The sequence below is a fragment of the Solea senegalensis genome, linkage group LG9 (assembly GCF_019176455.1).
Source record: "Solea senegalensis isolate Sse05_10M linkage group LG9, IFAPA_SoseM_1, whole genome shotgun sequence".
NCBI lineage: Eukaryota > Metazoa > Chordata > Actinopteri > Pleuronectiformes > Soleidae > Solea > Solea senegalensis.
In genome coordinates, this window is record NC_058029.1 from 10,423,092 (window position 1) to 10,444,451 (window position 21,360).

A 21,360-nucleotide genomic window follows, 5' to 3' on the forward strand; every position below is an offset into this window, starting at 1 on the left:
ACACCTTTGTTTCTTTTTTTATTTAAGCCATTTGTTATTCAGTGTTTTGTTGCAGTTATATGTCATTTTTGTATGTGTTAAATAGTGGTTTGAGATAATGTTTATCTGTGCATCTCTGTGTACAATTTTGAGTATCTCCAATGTTGGACTGATGCATATGTGAGATTTTAAATATACACTTTAAACTTGATGCAAGGTATTGTGTTAGAAGAGTCTAGGATGACATGATATGACCAAAAAGTACAAATACAAAAATACATTAAAATGATGCATGATGCTGTAGCTGCATTTGTTACTGATCCGTAATATTAATAACAGAAAGAAAACAGTTCTATTGCAGTGCAGATTTTGTTATCAGTGTGATGAATAAATGGACCTTTTGACTCAGTAGCAAACCCTGATCCAGACAATTTCAACTTTAAATGAAGGGGAAAATAGTTTTACAAATGATTGTGTGTTTCATAAAATCAGTAATTAATTCCTTGATTTCCTCCATCCTTCCTGTCTGGGTTTTTACGAGCATGTGTGTGTGTGTGTGTCTCAGTTCCAGGACCAGTTTTGGAGATGACAGTGGGTGAAGATGTGAACTCCGTGCTCCTGTGGAATCTCTTAAGTGGGACAGAATACAGCGTTCAAGTGACAGCGTCCTACCCAACAGGACAGAGTGAACCGCAGCTGGCGAACGCTAAAACACGTGAGTGTCCTCCTCACACACCTGAAAAGACCACTTATTCTTACACTTACAGATATTAATGCGGAACATTGCATTGCAAGTCTGGTTGAGTTTTTTTTCCCCATCTACGGAGCCATTGAGCCATCTCCACTGCTGATGGAGGAACAGCCAACAACTCACCGAAAACAAACCAGCAATGGACATTGTTCATAAAAATAGTCGAATAAACTCTTTTACAACAACAGCAAACATTGAGGAAGTGCAAATACACATAATGCATAGAGAACAGAGAGTTTGTCCCAAAGATACAAGTGCAATAACAAGTGTGTGCAGAGGCACTGGAGACAGCCCCCACATCTCCAATGACTCTAGAGCAGTTAAATTTGGGTAAAAATACTGCATAGTTCCACTTTAAAGGGGCGATATAATATCTTATTGCAAAATTCAATTTTCCATCTTCCTCATTTGGCAGTGTTGTACGAGTAGGATGGCATTTTTTTGGGAATGCATTGCTCTAAAATCAGCAGAGTGGAGGTTTCAACAGCGCGTTAAGTTTATTCAGTCTAAATATGTCACAAAAGGAGTTTGATTATTAGAAAGAGAAGGTGGAAGCAGCAGCAGCTGCTGCAGAGCAAACTAGGCTGAAGGAAGTGGGAAAAGGTGCAACATGCATATTAATCACCTGCTGATACTATATGATCTAATTTAGACTTGAGCAAACAGACAGAGTTATATAGTGTACCACAGTCAGCCTGTGAGAATGATCTTTATTTCATTAGTTTGTGATCACTAGGTGCAATTAAGTTTCCGTATGGTTTCTCTCACCTAAAACATTAGGTTATTACATTACATTATTAGTTATTTGTCCATGTGCATGACTGTTTATGGAGTTTCTTTTTAAACCTGCTCTGTCAGACAAACCACATTTTGTTATCATTTATGGTATACAATGTACAATTTCATGCTGTCCCAGATGAAAGATGACAAGTGTAGAACAGTTGTGGTCACGACAAAAGGTGCTTTAAGTTTTAAAGACACCTTCTGTCGTGGTCTTGCAACATTTTCTGACAGATGACCATCACAAAGTGTGTGTGCTATTATGACCTACATTTAGCGACTAGCAAATTAAAATGCCAACTGAAATTCACACTGGTCAACGGGACATTGCCAAACACCAAAGAAGCTTATGTTTTTGAAGAACTGCTCAACTCAAGCTCCTTTTGCAAAATTGGCATCCAAGGTTGGCCTGTTTTTCTACAGCCATGACTGAGACGGCGTTCTCCTCTTCCTCTGCCTCTATTTTGGATTTTTCTTTGCACACATAAAAGAATAATTGCCAGAGCGTGATTCATCTGTTCCTGTTGTTTACCACTTGTGCGTGCCAATATTTTGGCACAATATATCTTGCGTGCAGTAGCCCAAGATTCACTAGAAATCATCCTATAGTTCACATACATCATTCTCGATGTTGTACTAAGATGCATTATAAAAAGAAAAAAACGGCCAAAAAGAGAAATAACTCAAAAACAACAATCAAGTTACAACCTTAGACTACATACAGCAAGGATGATCAATATATAAACAATATATAATACAGAATACAGACAGTATTCTTTAACACATGAGCAATTTGTTTTAAGATGGGGAACGGATCGTTTTGAAATAAACCAAATGATGACGATGAGTCACAGAAGTGTGTTGCTGAATAGCTTTAATCACAGTCTGTCAGAGACTTTAGGCACCTCCTGTTTGTTTTTCATTGTGTGCTTGTGTGTGGGTGTGTGGCTTTATGGAAAGCTGCTGTATCATCCCCCCTTTACCTTAAAATCTTCCAATTTAGTTTGGATTTAGTGGCCAGGTGGAATTTACCAAATGGCAGCACAACCTAATGTTCTCAATGCAGTTTAATCAAGTTAGATACCTCTGCTTAAAAATCCCATGCATGTTTATTTATGCAGCAAAGTTTTACTTTTTAGAAAATGACAGAGAAAGATTACATTTTGGGTCAATCTGGGATTTTTTTACATGATCACCAGTAAAGGGTTGGGGTGGTTTTGATGTCTCTGACATGCAGATTTTTTCCATTTAATTTCACCGCAGTGATGTCGGATCCTTCTTCTTTTCTCTAATCATCCCCCTGGAGGATGAGTGACAGTTCCCACATGCCTTCCTGTCTCTGTAAAGCTCTCATCATGAAAGACGCTTTCATAATGAGATAAAGATAAAGTAGACATGTGGATTCATCAGCTGTCCATATTTGAACTTAACGGGGCTGGCCTGCTTTAGCACAAGAGGATGGTGCCTTAACTGTCCACCCTACCAAATTTAACACATACAGTGATTTCACGAGCGTCATTTAAATCTACACAAAGTTAATCTGTTGAATATAATGACTCGGTGTGCATAGGCGTCTCACAGCCACATTTCCCTGTAGTTTGTTTTTCTTCACTGTTGGCCGGGTTTTAATAAATCCCACTACTGAATATTCAGTGCAACACATATTCTCTGTCAAATTCAAATAATTCACAGAGGACTGATACATTTTGCGAGATGTCAGATTTCCCCACATTACTGAGTGTAATTAAATTATTTGCCCATATTTGCACTCTGGAGGAATTCAGATTTATTGAGGAAATGATTGGTCATTTTTCACTGGAATATATGAATTACAGTATGACATATCCCAGGGTTCTCTGTGTTAATTGCAGCCTCACCACTGGAGCCAAATGGCATGTTTGCGCCAATAAATTACACATACTCTGTATGCGGCATAGAGAGATAACTATTGGTACCTTAAGGACTGCAGAATGACAATAAACTATTTCCCATTAATGAAGAATTAGTTTGTGTTTAGCTGCTAGGACCAGTGAAGGGTGCTTAGTCAGGGCTGTCTGATGAAAAACTGTAAAATTCACGTCAGGAAATGAGAGTAATGTGTTTTTTAAAGACTAAAAAAGAAGAAATTGTTTGATTTGAACTCATCATGGAGTGGCAGAATGAAGAAATAATGTGGAGGAAAGTGAGGGAGTGGAGATTGTGAAGGCAGATGAGTGCAAATATTTGGTTTCAAGCCAGAACCAGTTTTTTTGCGTCTTTCACTCTGACCTTTAGATGTCAAATGGACATTTACCACTGCGAATGCTTGATTTACTTTCCTTTAATTGTACTTTCTATCAACTTCTTCATCATATTTCATCTTTCCGTTCCCAGGTCTTTTGTGTCCCATGTGTTTCTGATACGCTTAGGCTTTCACAATGCTTCTTTTTATGCCGTGCTGTGTAGATAAGTCTGTTGGTGATGTAGTGCAGATTATAAAAATGACTTGATGTTTTTCTCACATCAACACCGTTGACCGTTTGCAGTCAGCATATAAAATACTGTGCAAAGAGCATGAATATTTGACTGGCCAGCTTTTGCATACAGGGCAATTGAGTTCACATAGTTGCGTTGTCCATGAACAGACTGTTTTCCTGTGCAAACATTCCACACAGATTTTACTTGCTGAAAACGCCAGCGTCATTTGTAAAGCACATTTCATCCACAAGTGCTTTACATAAAAACAAAATAACATTTCAAATTTGAACGAAATAGCATAAATAAAACAGAATGCAGCCGAATAAAAAGAGAGAAAAAAAGTTAGACTAAAATGGAGCATCAAACAATATTTTAAAATGATTAAAAGAATGTAGAGTGTAGAAGATTCAAATTTAAAATGCTTTATCAGTCATAATTGTACAGCTCACTATATCTGCATTACATTCAGCCAACCTTAACAATTATCTACAATCAAGTAATACACCTTGGTCAAATAATACATTTCGTTAGTCACTCAATAAATTAATAAATAATAAAAGTGTGTGTCTCGGTATAGAAAAACTAGATTGACACGTTATGTAAAATGAGCTCTTTGAGTTCAGCAGCCTGATAGCTTTACGAAGCGATTAGTTTTGCTTCGGGTTGAATTGTACGTGCGATCCGAAGTCATCACCTTAAACTCATCAGCTAGAATGTGCTGGGGTTGTCTGACAATGGACGTGTTCGTATTTGTCTGAACATCAAGTCTTTTAGCCGGACTCCAATGTTCTTGGAGCAGGTGTTTTTGCCCACTCAATACCTTTTATAACTCAATATCTTCTTTTAAACCTGGATTTAAAAAGCTTGTTCCACTTGCTGTTTCAAACTCTGGGCTCAACTATCTGATATCATTAATGAGTCTAGTGATTTGTACTGTAAGTACAACTATAAACACACACATATACACTATCAGCATTTGTATGACGCATCTGTGTGTGAGTGAGTGTGTGTATGTGTGTGTGTGTGTCCATGTTATTTAAAGGAATGGGGCCTTGTCATATTCCCGGCATAAAATATCCATTTACTGGTGCAAGAGAAGAGCCAAATGTATTTCATACCATCAGCAAATTTTGTTAACACCAAGGACAGAAGGAAAGAGGGAGGAGGAGGAGGGAGAGAGAGAGGGAGAGAGAAAGAGGGAGAGGTCCCCTTTGAGGTTTTATTGCGTTTTGTGCACTGGAGTCTCACTATTAAATAGGCTTCAGTTATTTAAATTGCTTAGGGTGTTGTGCACTTTGCTGCATTGTGCCTTGTTGACAGTTAAACATCAAGGTAGCTTAATGATTTGTTTGAGCTGATAAAGTCAGTATAGATGCGTTTCTCACATTTACAGTGGAATGTTTCTGCTTCCAGCAGACGTGAGCTGTGTGACAAGTGTATGACGCAGGCGGCTCGAACCCTAATGTTAGATGTGAACTGCTGTACTGAACTTTGAAATGAACTTGAAGCCTTTTCACGTGGTCGTCAATCCGGTGAAAATGTGACCGACAATACACGTTTACTGTAATGGACTTTTAACTAACAGTCTTGACCAGTAATTGAGTTAGAAGCTCACATGACCTGTGTTCAAGTTTGTAGTGAACTGTTTGTTGGAACAAGACAAAACGTCAAACAAATCTGGTAAAAACGGAATCATTTAAATGAGTGACGGTTAATCAAAAAGGCTGTAAATTACACAGGTTGTAGTAAGTCTGCTGTGGATTGCTTGTACAGATTGCTTGGTCTGTGAAATTCTCACCAACTTTGAGAGCATCATCACATTAAATCTGAGTGATGAGCTGAGCTCAGATGAGTTATGTGCTGTGCGAGTGGCTGTTGATTCATCTATGATTAAACAATGTATAAATCATATTTTATGTCCGAAAACGTAGTAGAAAGAAATCTTAATAATTGAAATCTTACCCCCCCTTTAATAAAACTTAACATAAAGCTGTGCACACTAACCCCAAATACCAATGGACATACATGAAAATACTGCCTTGTTATGTGAGTCAGAGATCTTATATGACAGATTATTTTTCTTTTATGCTAAATAAGTCTTTCTGTTGTGCACTTCTCTCTCCAGTTTTCCTCGGTGTCTCTGGCTTGTTGACCTACCAGGTTCAACACAACAGCATGTGTGTCCAATGGCAGCCTCTTCTACATGCCACACTGTACAGAGTCTCCATACAGTCTCCACTCAGTAAGTACATTTATATAAAAGTTCATTTTCTCATGTGCTTATGTGATTGAGCTCTTTTAAATCACTTTAAATTTGAAACCTCTGCACTGTGCATTATTGTTTTATGCGGCACTAACCTATTCTAACTTTTTTATTATTCTGTACAATGTCTTTTTTATAATTTAGTTGTAATTGGGTTTTGTTCAAATTGTACATTGCTAATGTTATTTTCCTTTTTATGGAAAGCTCACTGAGTCGCTGAGCCGCCTTGCCTTGCTGCTGTTGTGAGTGTATGAAAAGAGTTAATTTCTCGATTTTAATGTTTTCATTTAATTTTCTCTTTGTGTACGACGATGAGAATCTTACTTTACAAGCACAAGCATTTATGAGCGTGATGAACTGTGATCTTGCTCACACCTTTTTAACAGCAAAAACAGAGGTGACAGCAAATCCTCACAAATATCATGTATCAAATACTGTTGTATTTACATTTCATTACTAAATGTGTGCTAAAACTTCTACTTCTCATACATTCCCGCTGCAGCACGCTGCATTAAAACCAGTGGAAGATCATCTTCAATTGATCTCTACGAGACAGCACAGAATAGTTCTTTTTTTTTCACTGCGGTGAGCGAGGTGGTGATTGGATAAATGCGGCAAAATTGTCACCTCCAGGGAAACTCAGTGTCTCTGGCAGTCAATGGGACAGTGGGCGGGTGCATGATGAGTGGAGGAGGAACTATCTTTTGATTGACAGTGTTGTAGAAATACAGGACACCAGTTTCTGTCTCAGTCCTACGTGGATTTTGCGAGTGACGTCTAGAAACACATAGCAGCTTGTTGTGTGTTATTTGTTTGGTGGTAAAGCCCATTTCTGTTTGTACATATTGTACACGAAATAAAAGCGCTATTATAGCATTTCCTTGTCTCAGTTTTACATAATTATCGCGTATCCATGTTCCAGTTGTTTGTTTGTTCGTTCATTTCTAACAACGTCGGGGGACAGAGCGGAGAGCAGCATTTATTAAAATTACGGGGCCTGAAATTAGCTTCCCCTCTTTCAAAGACCAGCAGCAGCAGCCAATTTTCAAAAGCTCTAGGCTTCAAGCTTAGTTTTGGGGAACAAAGGATAGTTGTAGAACAAATGTACAGACACACAGTTGTGTGTACACCTGTACTTTATTTTTCAGTAATTCATGTTGTGTTTGAAATAAGGCTTTTGCCAGCTTGGTTGACTGGAATCCAATTCAGAATTGTTACTAGACTTGTGATATTTAGTTTAGCTGGCTGCTACAAAAAAAATGTCTCCTCCATTTACAAGTAACACAAAGATGAGTGCGTGCAGGGCGGAGTTTGTGTTTATGTAACAGTCATGTTGCGTTTCAGTCATCTGGAGTTTTGCTGATATGAGGATCTGAGGAAATAAATGTGATATAATTATGTCAGTCTCGCTTGGCAGTGATTTACACTTAAAGGGATTTTCATCAATCTCTCGGTTTGCAGGGAGAAATTTAGATTTGATATGCAAACACAATCTCTGCCCAAGAAACGGCATGGGTGACTATTCACTGCAGAAGGAATAAAACCAGACGTGATATATGACCTTTAGAGGGTGTTTATTGTTCAGATTACTCACTTATTAAATGTTAAGAGAAGAAAAGCAGAAACAAAGAAAGGGTCTCTGTAATTAATCAAAAAAATTAGCAAAAATCTTTGTTGTATTTTGTCCTTTCTTCCTTAACGTAAGATAACCTTTTCTGCAGTTTGTCCTGTCAACAGGACACTATTGGTCTGGTCACAGTAAATAACTTTATGTTCTTTTTTTCCCCTGTGCAGCACACATTCATATAAAATCATAAATAACATAACAATAAATAAGCATTCTTGACATGGTCAGCGGTACCCTGCATTTAACAGGCAGCTATAAGAACATAGATCACACTTCGATTTCTGCTTACAGTGTTTTTATTCATCCAATGCCAACAATTTTTAAAGATCACACTGCAGTGGCCTTGGCTTTTTCACCTATATGCAAACACTCTTCCGAGAGATGCAAATGCTGAGCATATGACTGCGCATGTTGGCAATCTTCTGCTCAGCAAATTCTTAACTTGTGTGACCTTCACCACTAAATGTCATGGACATGGGCTTTCACACTGACCGCTTCTGTAGCACGTGTCGTGTTCTGCGTCCTGCCTCTTATAAGGCACGTTAATGTTAGTGCAGCTGTGTGAGCACTCGCTGGATGCTTTAGTTTGGGCTTTAAAGATTTGGTTTGATCCGCGCAGAGTCGTCGAGCTTCTTAAACTCCTTCTCAGATGGAGAAGTGGTCGCCTCTCAGTGACAACTGTTTTCTTTTAAACCTTATGTATGACTGTTCCTGCATGGAGGACAGCGTCATTTGTCACCCTCCAAGATGAGAGACGCATTAGGAAATAGAATTAGACTAATGAAAGTGAGTAATGGCAGCTATTATAGTCTGTGTGGTGTGTGTCTGGCTGCCAAAATATACTCGTACTCATGTCTGTCTCTTTCTGGCTTTTCCAGACAAACACTAAATTGTAAACCTATACAGTCTATAATCCAAAGGAAACTAAGCAAAGGGAGGGAAATCAATAGTATTCATTTCCAGTTGATATAAGTATGACTTTTTGTCAGAGTTGTCAAGTTCTCTTACTTTCAGATACGAAAAACTTTATTTATGTTACAATAAGCTCAGATAAATAAGTAGATTTGATGACTTATATATATCAAAGTCAATTTTGTGAAACCGTAGAGGATAAGTTTAGTCAACAGAACCCGACGCTTCACCAAGGAAACTGAGTGAAGTATTCAGCTGTGAATCAAATTTACTCAAATCCTTATCTTACCCCCAAAATAATGACAATATAAGAATCACTGTTAAAAATGCAGACATTGACGCTGGTGCATTTGTCGACAGTTTGAGGCAAGACTTTTAAAACTTGTTTGCATCTCCAGATGTTGCTTTTGTGCTTCAGCAACTAACCATGACGTTGCCCTTGAGCAAGGCATTTGTTACCTGACGCTTGCTTATATCCAACTTTGACAGAAAGTAATTAAATTGAGCAGCTCCTGGGCCTTAACGTGTGCAGAGCATGGCTGAGTGAAGACGTGCGCTCTGTGACTAGTCAAATTGAAACCTGAACTTTAAAGGGATTTGAACCTATTAAGATTTTATGGCTCTCAAACCTGTACTTGATGTCATTTTTTTTGTTTTGTCATTTGCTTGCAGATGGCCAAAGGCAGGAGGTGAGTCTGGGAGGTGGCAGTTCCCGACAGTGCTTCTATGACCTCACGCCCGGCAGCCAGTACCAGATCAGCGTTCACACACAAATGCAAGAAATGGAAGGTCCCTCGGTCTCCATCACCGACATGACATGTATGTTGCAAATGTCTTATATACATGTTCTCATTGTTGGATTTGCCCTCAGGACAGAAATAATTCTGTGCAAATTTGGCTTGTAGTTGCAGTTTAATTATTTTGAAGAGGGTGACTCACACGCTCCTCTTCAGTTTTATTTCATTGGTCCAAGGTCCAGTGTGTAAGAATTTGTGAAACCACATTAGGGAACTACAGTGGCCTTCATTTGCTTTTTAAGCTTCTTCTCCAAAACTCAAAACGCATGGTTTGGGGCTACTGTAGAAACATGGTGGTGCAATATGGTCGTCCATGCCTTGTCTAAGGCTACAAAAAACACCATGAAAGTGGATTATACTCTTTTATAAACCTACTTATGGGTAGTGTATTCAGTAAATCCTCATAAATGTTACACGCTGGACCTTTAAACCTTATTTTCACCTATAACTCATCTGTAGTCATTCTGTCTCTTTTTCCATCTGTCCATCTGCCCAACCGTAGTCACCTTCAAACGATCTGTTACATCTCTGCAGCTTTCTCTTCTACCTCCAACTTCCTTCCCTGTGATCTCTCTCTCTCTCTCTCTCCCTCCCTCTCCCTCTCTCTCTCTCTCCCTCTCTGTCTTGTAGTGAAGATAGATTCTGCTGTTGCAGTTCATTGATCAGCCAATGAGCTGAGGTGAAGCACACAGCTCTAGGGATCAGAGGGAGCTCTGCTCACAAGCAGGGCTACCGATAAATGGATAGATACACGCGCTCGCGCACACACCCACACACCCACACACACACACACACACACATACACAACTTCAAAACTTAAATCCATTCTGAATGAGAATTAAATTCAAGAGTATTGGTGACAGATCCACAGTCTGGAGGAAGTGGTAAGATAGTTTCCTTCAGTAAAAGTTATAAATCCATCACATCCATTACAAGTACCGTAATCCTCCATTTAAGAAGAGATGCTTGTTTTATGATGCTATTTTTTAAATGAATTAAGGTGTGATGCTTGAGATATATACTGTATATATGTATACATCTATATATGTATATATATATATATACACACATTAAATCATACACGAAGAACATGTACTTACAGTAAATCATTCATATGTGATTGTACTTTTTAGAAGGCTTACAGTGCGGAGAGACGGTAATGAACCAGCAGATGAAGCGAACGACATTAACAACAATCATATTGAGCTACTTCCAAACCACAGAGAGTCCCCAGTGTTTACATTTCTCATCAAGCAATAATTCCAACACATTATGCACAGATTGATTACAACTGATGATGGAAATGATCACATTATCTACTTTTATGAAATATATGCCTCAAATGTGGCAAGTCGCCCGTGTTTGTTGGATGATTTACTTGCTGTTCGCCTGTTTGACAGAGCCCACTGATTTTTGCAAAGTAATTGCCTTGGCACTGAGACATACCTTAACCCGGGGCTGTTTTTGGACTCTGAAAAACAGCCTCTGGTCAGACACATACTGATGAAAATCGCAACTTATAGGAGGAAGAAAAGAGAACTGGAGCATATGGAGAGAAAGTAAACAGCCAAAGTTTGACAACTGGAGATACAGAGGTAAAGAACAACAACAGTGGAATTGCTCATGTACCTCCAGGATGTAAACATAGATTGGACTAGAAATCTTCTTGCTGGAAAGGTTTCACTGTAAATGTCCCCGACTCAGCTGTGGAAGGAGATTTAAGAAACTTTCAGGTTAATAGAAACAAGCAAGGGCTGTCACTCATGTTGTCGCCTTATTGACTCTGTGTACATGTCTGTAAGTGTGTGTGTGTGTGTGTGTGTGTGTGTGTGTGTGGGATGGGGATTGGTCATGCCAGTGTGGTCAGTAGACAAACTCGACGATGGTGCTACTTGTCACTGCCATCATGATTGATGACCTGTTTTTGTTCACGTCCATGTCTGTGTCCAGTGCCAGCTCCCACTCAGGCTCCGACTGAACCTCCCACTACAGAACCTCCCCCCACCATCCCACCGGCTAAGGAAGGTGAGCGAGATGCTAAACACGGACACACACTTATTCCTGTATTATTATTTTCTTGTGAAGTCTATACACGTAGGCAAGTTTGTAAACCATAACTATATACAAAACTAAATGCAGAAAATGCAAATTATTATTAGTTTGTGAAGTGTATTTCATAGTTCTTTGTTATATTTGTTATATTTGCAGTTTTTGAATAATTTTCCTTGTACTGGATTATATTATTTAAATGTGATGCTCTACTTCACTGCGTTATCCGAGATCAGGGTTTTGTATTGGCAGACATCTTGACTCTCCAAATGATTTGAAAAGTGGTTAGTGACCAGAAAAGTCTGAGATACAGGGACATAGGTACATTTTTCCATATTGCACAGCTTTAAAGTATTTTTCGTAAATATGAATACAATCATACACTTGCCCGTACAACCACCCTTGGCTTTCTTTAGGAACAGGAAAGAAAAAAGTGAAGAATTTACTTTTAATATAGCAGTAATGCCACGTCATATTCATTGTGGTCCAAACATATATATTTTATTAATAACTCAAAGGAAATTCATTGTTTCTTAAACTTTAGGAGTTCGAAACTACACATGACCTGACTTTGGTAACAAGTTAATTCCTAAGCATTACCGTTTACTGTGTTGTAAATCCTAAATAAGTGGATTTGAGGCTGCAACAGTAAACAACTCATGTGATTGCTCAGTCCAAATGCTCTCATTGTGGATGAATCCTTGAACTGTTTCAACAAGCCCGGATAAATGAGAAACAAAGGGTGAGAGGTCCCTAGTCAGACTCTTCACCCCCGACGCAGAGAATCCCCCTCCTATTGTTCCTGTCTGATGGGCTTAGATTAATGATGTTTTGCCAGACAAACTCCTCAGACATGAACCGACACACCTGCTGAGCCCATCTCTAAAAATTTCTATCTGTGTCTGACCTTTGTCAGACCGGTGTCCCTGTCTGTAGTGACAGGCAACCTTTACTCTGGACAGAACCAAAGGACAAAGACGGGGTGACGGACACGATGATCAAATAGATAAGGCAGCAGACCTGGAGAGAAAGTGCCCCTGTCCATGGTTTCGGTTAAATATGAATGCACACTTTGTTTAAAGTTACTGTGGAGTTGTTCTATATTTAACTGTCATATCCAAGTGCTACAGTCACAAAAGCATTATCATCCAGGCATCGATCCGATTTATAATCTCCAGTTACTAACCTGATGAGAGTTTGGTGGTCAAAGATCAAAGTCTGTTTGTCCTCATGTATTGTTAATTATGACATCATTTCTCACAAATGTTAAAAGCTTTTGAGGACATAATACTATAAGAGGGTAAACGTCAAATTCTCAAAATCCTCAAAAACAGTATATATTTCAAGTTGTTCCCAGACTTTATGGAGACTGACATGATTTATGAGGATATGGGATTTATAATAGACTTGGATTGTCAAAACTTGTTAATACCGCATAACAGCTTTTCACCACTAAAGGCAACGCTACTGGTAGTGATTTAGAAACATGAGAAGGATAACAGCGAAAGCTAAAGTCACAGCTTGAAGCAGGAATATGGACAAAACACACAGAAACATTGGAAATGAAACACTTTGGCAGTCGGGTTGAAATTCTAGAGTTAGAGTATTGCTCTTTGTCTGTAATATTATAAACTCCAGTATGATTAATCTGAAGATTCAGTCTGTGCGTGTTTACCCTGTTCCAGAGCATTTATATTTGCATTGCTTCATATTTAGCAAATTTACCCGCAGTGTGAATATATAACGGCAAGTTAACATTCAGCTTGTGCTTCCTCCTCGTCTGCCCTTCAGTCTGTATAAAATGACTTTTTTAATACGAGACAAAAAAATGATGTGCTGGCTAAATCAATATGTATTGGCTGAACGGGCACTGCCTTGTCTGTCTAGTGTGCAAGGAGGCCAAAGCTGACCTGGCATTCCTGGTTGACGGCTCCTGGTCCATCGGAGACGACAACTTCATGAAGATCACACGTTTCCTCTACAGCACCATGGGATCGCTGGATCTGATTGGACCAGACGGCACCCAGGTCAGTCCACACCGGTGACCACACATTTGCTTTAAGCTTACAGGTGGAATTCAAGACTAAAACAACAGAGATTCAATTCTAGCTACTCTTTACTTAACCTGCCTACTTTTCCCTCATATGTGTCATTACATAGGGAGACATTTATAAAAAATTAAATTATTAAAATGCTGTCTAGACCATCTCTGTCTGAATGATGCTACACTGAGTCTCCCTGAGAGCAGGTTTTCTCATTTATGTTTGTTAGTGGTTTTTGGGTCTAGTCTAAAAGTCTGTCTGTTGAAAATGACTGTATATACTGGACCAACCTCTCTAATTTTTGCTCCTGTTTGTCATTGCATCTGTGCATACCTCTGAAAATGCAATGCAGAGCAGATGCTACCCAAAAGTACAGCTTCACAGTCAACCATTATAATACTTGAAGAAAGAGACTGTATACTTTCGTATGATCTGTGGCTAATCTCAACAACAAAAGGTTATTAACATGCTTTCTAGCTTTGCATATCCATCAACACGTGGCTTCCTCCTTTACTCCATCTTATCCTCTGTGTCCTTCATATGCTGCGACCATTTCACCCCCAAGCTACTCAGAAAAGGGATGAAAAAATTGTTGTAATTTTCTCTCAAATGTCCCTGCTTTCAATCAGTAGATAATGTGGAAAAAGAAAGTAGCTGTGTCCTTGTTACTTTTAAACTTCAGACAGAAATAGAGCATTTGTCATAGATTATCTGAAATAATGAACCTTGAACAATCTGAGTTCGCTCCTCACGAGGATGGCTTTGCGTGTCAACTGACAATGGAAAGATGCTTTGGAGCTGAATTTTACCCAGTTCTCTCGATCTCTCCTCTGAGAAATCAGCACAACCACAACCTTGTAAGTTTCGTAAAGTAAGAGAAAACTTTAAACACGTTTTCGATTAACTCCGCTCATTTGCTTCCTTTGTGTTTTGTGCCGGAAGACATTACTTGTCTGGCAGAAATAGTTGTCTTAATAAATTAAGTCTAAATGCAGCAAAAACTGGGATAAACACCAAACACTTCAAAACTCCGACAAATGCACTTGATTCTTCACGATCTTGTCTCTTATTACTAAATCACATAACGGCAATGATTATTAGCATGTACACTGCATCTGAGTGGGTCTCATGTTTCACGTTCATCAATAGGTATGGCTTTAACTTGAGGTTACCAGTGTCATCATGAACTAATTTCTTTGTGCTTCCTCCCTGCATGCCCCCCAAAATAAATCAGCCGAGCTCAGCAGCTTCATTTGTCACACTGTAGAGGTGCTTGCTAAACCATTTTCTTTCATTTGTGGAATGTCTGCTGTTAAGCAGTTTGTTATCCTCACTATGTGCCGTAACCCTCTGGCAGTGGGCTACCAAGATCAAAACACCGTCTGTAACGTGAGAGAGTTGGCTGGTTAATGTAGGTCGCCCCGAGCCAAGAACGGCACCATTAGCAATCTGGAGGTAATGATTGTTGTTCTCCCCTCTTACAGAAAGGCATTTAGATTGATTATAGCTGCGATTTGGGAATTTGAACATATACACACTTAGTGTCTGCCCAGAGTAATTGTATACATGCATATATTTATGTAAATGTAACCGAGAGAGTTGCATAAAATTAGTCTGTAATATTTCCATTTGACAGAGCGAACAACTTCTCCGCGTGAGCAGTATTAAGCTCACCAGAAAGTGACCACGTGAGAAATGCTCATACCTGTGATTCCTCACTTCTCTCATTTTAAACTTTAACATTCTACACTTTGTTCAACGAAAATGTCTCATTTTGGCTTCTAGGGTGTCACATCTGTACAGTATTTCCTCTGTGGTGCTGTTCAGAAACACTCAATTTGGCTTCAGGTGCCTGGAGGTGGCCATGGGGGATGGGGGTGGGGGGGGGATGTCCTGCCCCCCTTGTGTCCCCGCGGCAGACATACAGCCTACACTGTGGCTGTGTGGGGAACTCTTCCTTTATTTCTTACTTCTTCTTCTTCTCATTAGTCTGTTTATTATATGTTTCTATACACTTTTATTATTATTGTTTTATATTTAGTTATTGTTCCCTCATTTGTCCCCTCCCTCCCTCTAACACCCATGATGAAGATGATTTGTGGTGATTATTACAGTTATTATTATTATCAGGTAGTAGTTATCAATAGTTCCATCATGTGTCTCTTTGTGTCTCTCTGTATGTTACCTTTAAATACATTTTGAAAAAAGAAAGGAACAAAGAAACACTTAATTTCTACAATTGCAGCATTTCCTTCATCAAACAAAGGTAAACGGTTTTTCGAAAAGAGTTTTTGGTAATTTAAGCTAAAAGCACATAGTTAATACCACATGGGCTACTAATAGTAATACCTGCTTTTTTGTAGTCAAAGTGGATATAAATATCAACTGAACTCTTAAATATAGAAAGACATTGCAGTGGTATTTTTTTTAACTGATTTTAATGTTTTTAATGTGTGCTTTCAACCTAATAAACTTGTCTTTCCATCTCTCTCTCTTTCTCCAGGTGGCAGTTGTTCAGTTCAGTGACGATGCTCGGACAGAATTTCAGTTAAGTTCCCATAGCAACAAAGAAGTGCTGCTGGAGGCTATTCAGAGGATCAGATACAAAGGAGGAAACACCAAGACAGGTCAGAAGAGTGTCCTAGTGATGTGAATGTAATAATGGTTAATGCGTTACAACCAGACACGTACATTCAGTTATTGATCACAAATGTTCCTCCAAACTCTCCGCAGGGTACAGCTGTTCTGGAGCATGTGATCAGATTATACAAGCATCATCAGTGTGCACGCTTGTTCTCGTCCATGTTGCATTCAAAGTTGACTTTGTTGCTCTGCTGAACCTTGACTGATCAAAACCAGTCTTGATAAGCACACTTAAAGAAGGGAAACTGATGATGTCACTGTTTCTGATCACACTTGTTTTTGACTACATCTTGGTCTCGGTCAGGAGACAAACTAGGCCGTTTGGGCTGTAAAATTTATGTCAAAATGTCCATCTGCGAAGGTGAATTTCATTATTGTGAATTTACAGGTTATGCTTTTAATCATCTGAAGTTTCGGTCATGTCTCGGCGCCTGTGTCCTTGTGCTGATCACATCATCATAATCATCATCCCCCCTCTTCACTCTTCCTCCCTCGTTCTCCTCTGTTCACTCCTCTATCTCTTCTGCTCTCTGACAGGTCATTAACCCGTTCTCCCGTCATCTTTCTCTCCTCAATAGTCGTTTTCTCATTTGTCTCCAGTGTTTGATCTTCTGTTTCCTCATTTCTTCAACTTTCTCCCTTTGTTCCATCACTCTCTCTCTTTCAACCCTCTTTTCTTCACTAAATTCCACTTTTCTTTTCCTCTTCTGTCTGCTTTTCCTCTACTTCGTACACAGTAGCTGTACTATGTGGAGTTTTGTCATTACAACTGCTTCAGATAAAAGTAAACTTTATTATGTTTATTATGTATTGTTTTAGTGGTGTTGTGTGATACAGTACAGTGTTTAAATGTCACCCACTGAGCCAAATACTGTACCTTAGCCTCCTACATCCTGTTCCTCTGGTTCATTAAGAGGTTTGCTACTAGTTTCACTGTCTTTTAGGATATTTAAGGAAAGTCTTTTACTCTCTAAACCTTAAACTATTCCCTTTTTTTTCATTCTTAAACCTCAATTTGTCCTCAGAGACTCTGTCAGAGCCCCTCACTGTGTTTAAATCTGCTAAAGCCTTCAAATAAAAGCCTGTAGCTTTGTTCCTCTTTAACCCTTAGCCTCTGGCAGTTATATCTGTGTAGAAGCCAACAAGAAACCACACAGCTTCACCGCTTATGTATGTTTTTACTGTAAGCGGTTCAGTTGCTTTATATCCTTTGTTCAGTAACCCCAGGTTGAGAAAACATCAAAATCAGATTTTATTAAACACTTGCACAAGTTGAAGGCACAAAGCTTGTATCAATTACAAAGGAAGGTTTTTTTTGTTTTGTTTTTTTTAAGAAATGATAAAATACTGTAGGTTGGTTTGTAACGTGTTTCATTTCCACTAACCCCAGAGCTTCTGCTGTAACAACAGGAGTTCTTTATTCAGTATCCCTGCAGCGGTTATCTAATCACAAGTGACAGCTACTTTCGGAGCAAACCTCCAGTCCTGATCCTCTTAGAAACCTATTTTTCAAACAGTGTGTAAATGATACCTCCACTACAGTTAGTACTTTCCTGAGTCAAGTCCTTATGCTGAGCTTATATTTTGGGATTTCTGATATGAATTTATCCATCAAGGCATTAGTGAGCATTTGACTGGCTAAGTGAGTGATTGATTTATCCCTGTATGCTCTAGTGCACAAGTGTCCAACTCGAGGCCACATCCTGCCCGCCATACAATTGTAGTTGGCCCACGAGATAATGTAATGTCTTTCCTGCTCCTCCATTGATGCACTTAATGATAATACACATCAAGTTACCTTGACCATAAAAGAAATAAACAAATTATATTAAATTGCTTTGAAAACACAGCCAGAACCAGAGGGGTCATTTGTATTTTCCTCCCTCTCTTTATACATCTAGTAAAAATGATTGAGTACAGCAAAATATTGGCTAGGATACATTTGACTACAGACATTACTGTACTGCTGATTTCAGTCAAATCATTCACAAATTTCGGCAATATTTCCCGCTCTTCTACATTTATGTTCTTAGTTCTCCAACTGATGTGTAACTTTTAACAAACTGAGGATATTCCATGGGTGAATTACTGTAATTAATCTTATTTTATGAAAAAAGTATCCATTGCATTGCTAATATATCTTAATATGACACATTTTAATTTCTTTAATTTGGCCTCTGATTTGTTACTTTGTTTAATCTGTAAGTTTGGTTTATTCTTTTATATCATTTGAACTTTTCTGGCTCTCGTCTTGGTTTAAGTTCGGCCCCCTCTGTGCTTGTGTCTGTGTCCATGTAGCAACATTGTGACGTACAGTATTTAAACAAGTGTCAGTAATACGGTCACACATACGATTAGTCTTATCTTAGTTTTATCTTCATAATCTTCATTAGCTAGAGTGACTTCTTTCCTACTTCAGCTGTAGTCACGCTGTTGTATGAGATCCCCACTAGATTTTCAAAGAGCATGAGATTGTTACGACTTCATAAATGTTTTTTTTTACAAACCCATGAACATGTTCCTCTGACTCATCGTGTACATTTTCAGCAACGTCTTCTGTGAAGTAAATCTTAGACAACAATTCAGTAACTCTTAAGGATTATGTGATTAATAGCACACTCTGCTCATAATTCCCCACTGAGAAAATTATAGTCTCTCTGTCAGATTTTGACTGAACATCTCTGACTTCATTGTATTGCACCAAAGCTTTGGAAGCCAAAACAGGGTTGATGATTTTAGATGATTTCAACCTCTTTTATATCCCCATACTGTTTCCATATTCTCAGTATGTCTCTTGTATTGTTTCCATGTGACAGTACCAAAAACTGTTGTCAGATAAAAGGCCAAAGCCAAACCCACAGGGATTAGTTCACTCACGCAAACGGATGGATCACTGATCGATGACATGTTTTTCAGCCCAGCATCCACTGATGCAGTGGGTGATTTCTCACCCACTTTTTCATGGTCTCATTTTCCCTGTCAGACCAATCACGTTTGATTCTCTTCCCTTTCCCTCCGTGTGTGCCCCCTCACCTGCTCTTCTCCTCCGTCCTCCACCACCTGATGAGCACCTCGCCCTCCGTTTCATGGCCTCCTCCCTTCTGCACTGCCCTGTGTCTCACTTCATGCCTGGCTAGCTGTTGTAATTCCAGTCTCGCCCAGCGTGATCAGAGGACAGTGTAGAAACAGATGTATCACTGGCAGATATCAGACTTCACAACACGTTACAGGCCAAGCACTCAGTCATTTTTCACCACTGACAGCTCAGTGGAAAGCAAAAAAAATGGATTTTTCATAAAAATAGTGCAGTAATAAAAATGATTTTATTAATAATAAATAATATCCCTGTACTTTAAGGCTAAATGGTGATATAAGATTTTGGTTCATTATACAAAATGTGCCAAATGTTCAGTTTTAAATCAAAGACTTATGTGTGATGTCATGGGAACATGAACAAAATTCATAAAAAAACAAAGGTTTTGCTTTTCTGCTGAACAAAGCACAGCTGTGCAAATGACAACAACACAAGCATATCAAAAATAACAACAGGGCCTTGTTTTATGTCTGAATAAAACATATTAACATGTCTGCAAGTTGAAATGATGTTGTTGGTAAATGTAACGTTTGTGGATAACACACTGCCATCCTCCTGACTGAGCCTGTGTGTCATAGAGCTGCAGCCTGCATGTGTGTGTGTGTGTGTGTGTCACACTCAAACTCACAGAGACTGTGTCAGATCCTGTCTGTGTTCGCATTCAAATTGCTGCTTTTTTCCTGCGTAACATCATCATCAACTGCTGTGAAATGATCAGAAAAAGGTTGTTATTGTCCGATTCTCTCTCGCACGCGCTCTCTCTTCTCATTGAGCTGTAGCAGCATAAAGTTGCAGTTTCAGTTACAAACATCAAACCGACTGTGTTCGGTGCTCATTAGAAAACACAGATTTTTGAGGAGAGGACTCCTTGCAGTAAAAACCCTAGTTGTGCAGAGCGAGTCTATGGAGGACAGAGAAGAGCTGCTGAATGTAACATATCCAGTATAAATGTGTTGACACCATACACGGAGCTTTTAACGTCACACACTCTTGAATATACAATAACTCATTTGTAAATTGACGGTTCAGTTACTGCTTCATATGATGTTGTTTTTCAGAAGAGGTTCTCTGAGTGTCCTCTCTTGATAACTATCTTGAAAACAAGAGTGAGAGTAGAAAGTGTGAAAGGACAAAAAGGAGTTGAGCGGATTAATGGCAGCAGTTGTCGATGTCATTTTTGAAAAGGTCAGACGGAGGAGCTATATGAACAATGCAAATCACAATATGCAAATATTGACATTAGACTGAAATGACCTACTTGAGTGTGGTGAGAATGGAGACACTGAGCTTATAACAAAACAGACATATTTGTGCACGTGATGTTGCACATATACAGGAGCTGTTTAGATCAATTAAGGTCACTGAGTTGTTTTGTCTTGTTTTCCTGTGACTTTGCCTTGTACTTTGTTTTTGCGCAGACGACACATTCACTTTAGTTGTCTGTGGCAAAGAAAAGTTTGATGCAAGGTATATTAAAATAATAAAGTTTATTTCCATCGACATATTTTAGATTCTGTATAGCATTTCCTGTGCATGAAGCACAGTGACAAATGTGCACTGACACCATCTTGGTTGCCTGTTGTGGGAGTATCGTTTAACATTTTTAAGCTGTCAGGATAGATTTTTATTGAATGATTAAATCAATAATTGACCTCTACATTTTATAATGTTCCCCCCGAATGTATTATCGTCGTTTTTTTCTGCATCTGTATTTGGATGTTTCTTGGCTTTTCTCCTCCAGTTTCAGGAGTTTATAAGTCAATCATTTATTTTATTTATGACCGTGAACTGATAATCAATACATGTTTTTTTAATTAATACGTCATTAAAATTGTAGCAAAGGTCTCAAGCTTTCGCCTTCATGTAACAGGTGAGGAAGAGGGTGTATTTTTCTGATGGTTAATGAGCTCATTCCTGCTCATTCCTTCCAACAAGTTTGTCAGCAATGAGCCTCACTGTTGGCAGA

General features: G+C 38.8%; 1 protein-coding gene across 1 annotated transcript in view; it reads left to right on the forward strand.

The window, feature by feature from the left end:
* LOC122774683 (collagen alpha-1(XIV) chain-like) overlaps nt 1–21,360 on the forward strand; it is a 119,553-nt gene that overhangs the window by 49,717 nt on the left and 48,476 nt on the right. Inside the window, exons 22-27 of the mRNA XM_044034158.1 lie at nt 545–694; nt 6,093–6,209; nt 9,442–9,588; nt 11,517–11,591; nt 13,503–13,642; nt 16,161–16,284. Of these exons, the coding sequence (XP_043890093.1) occupies nt 545–694; nt 6,093–6,209; nt 9,442–9,588; nt 11,517–11,591; nt 13,503–13,642; nt 16,161–16,284 (753 nt within the window). The remainder of the gene's footprint in view (nt 1–544; nt 695–6,092; nt 6,210–9,441; nt 9,589–11,516; nt 11,592–13,502; nt 13,643–16,160; nt 16,285–21,360) is intronic.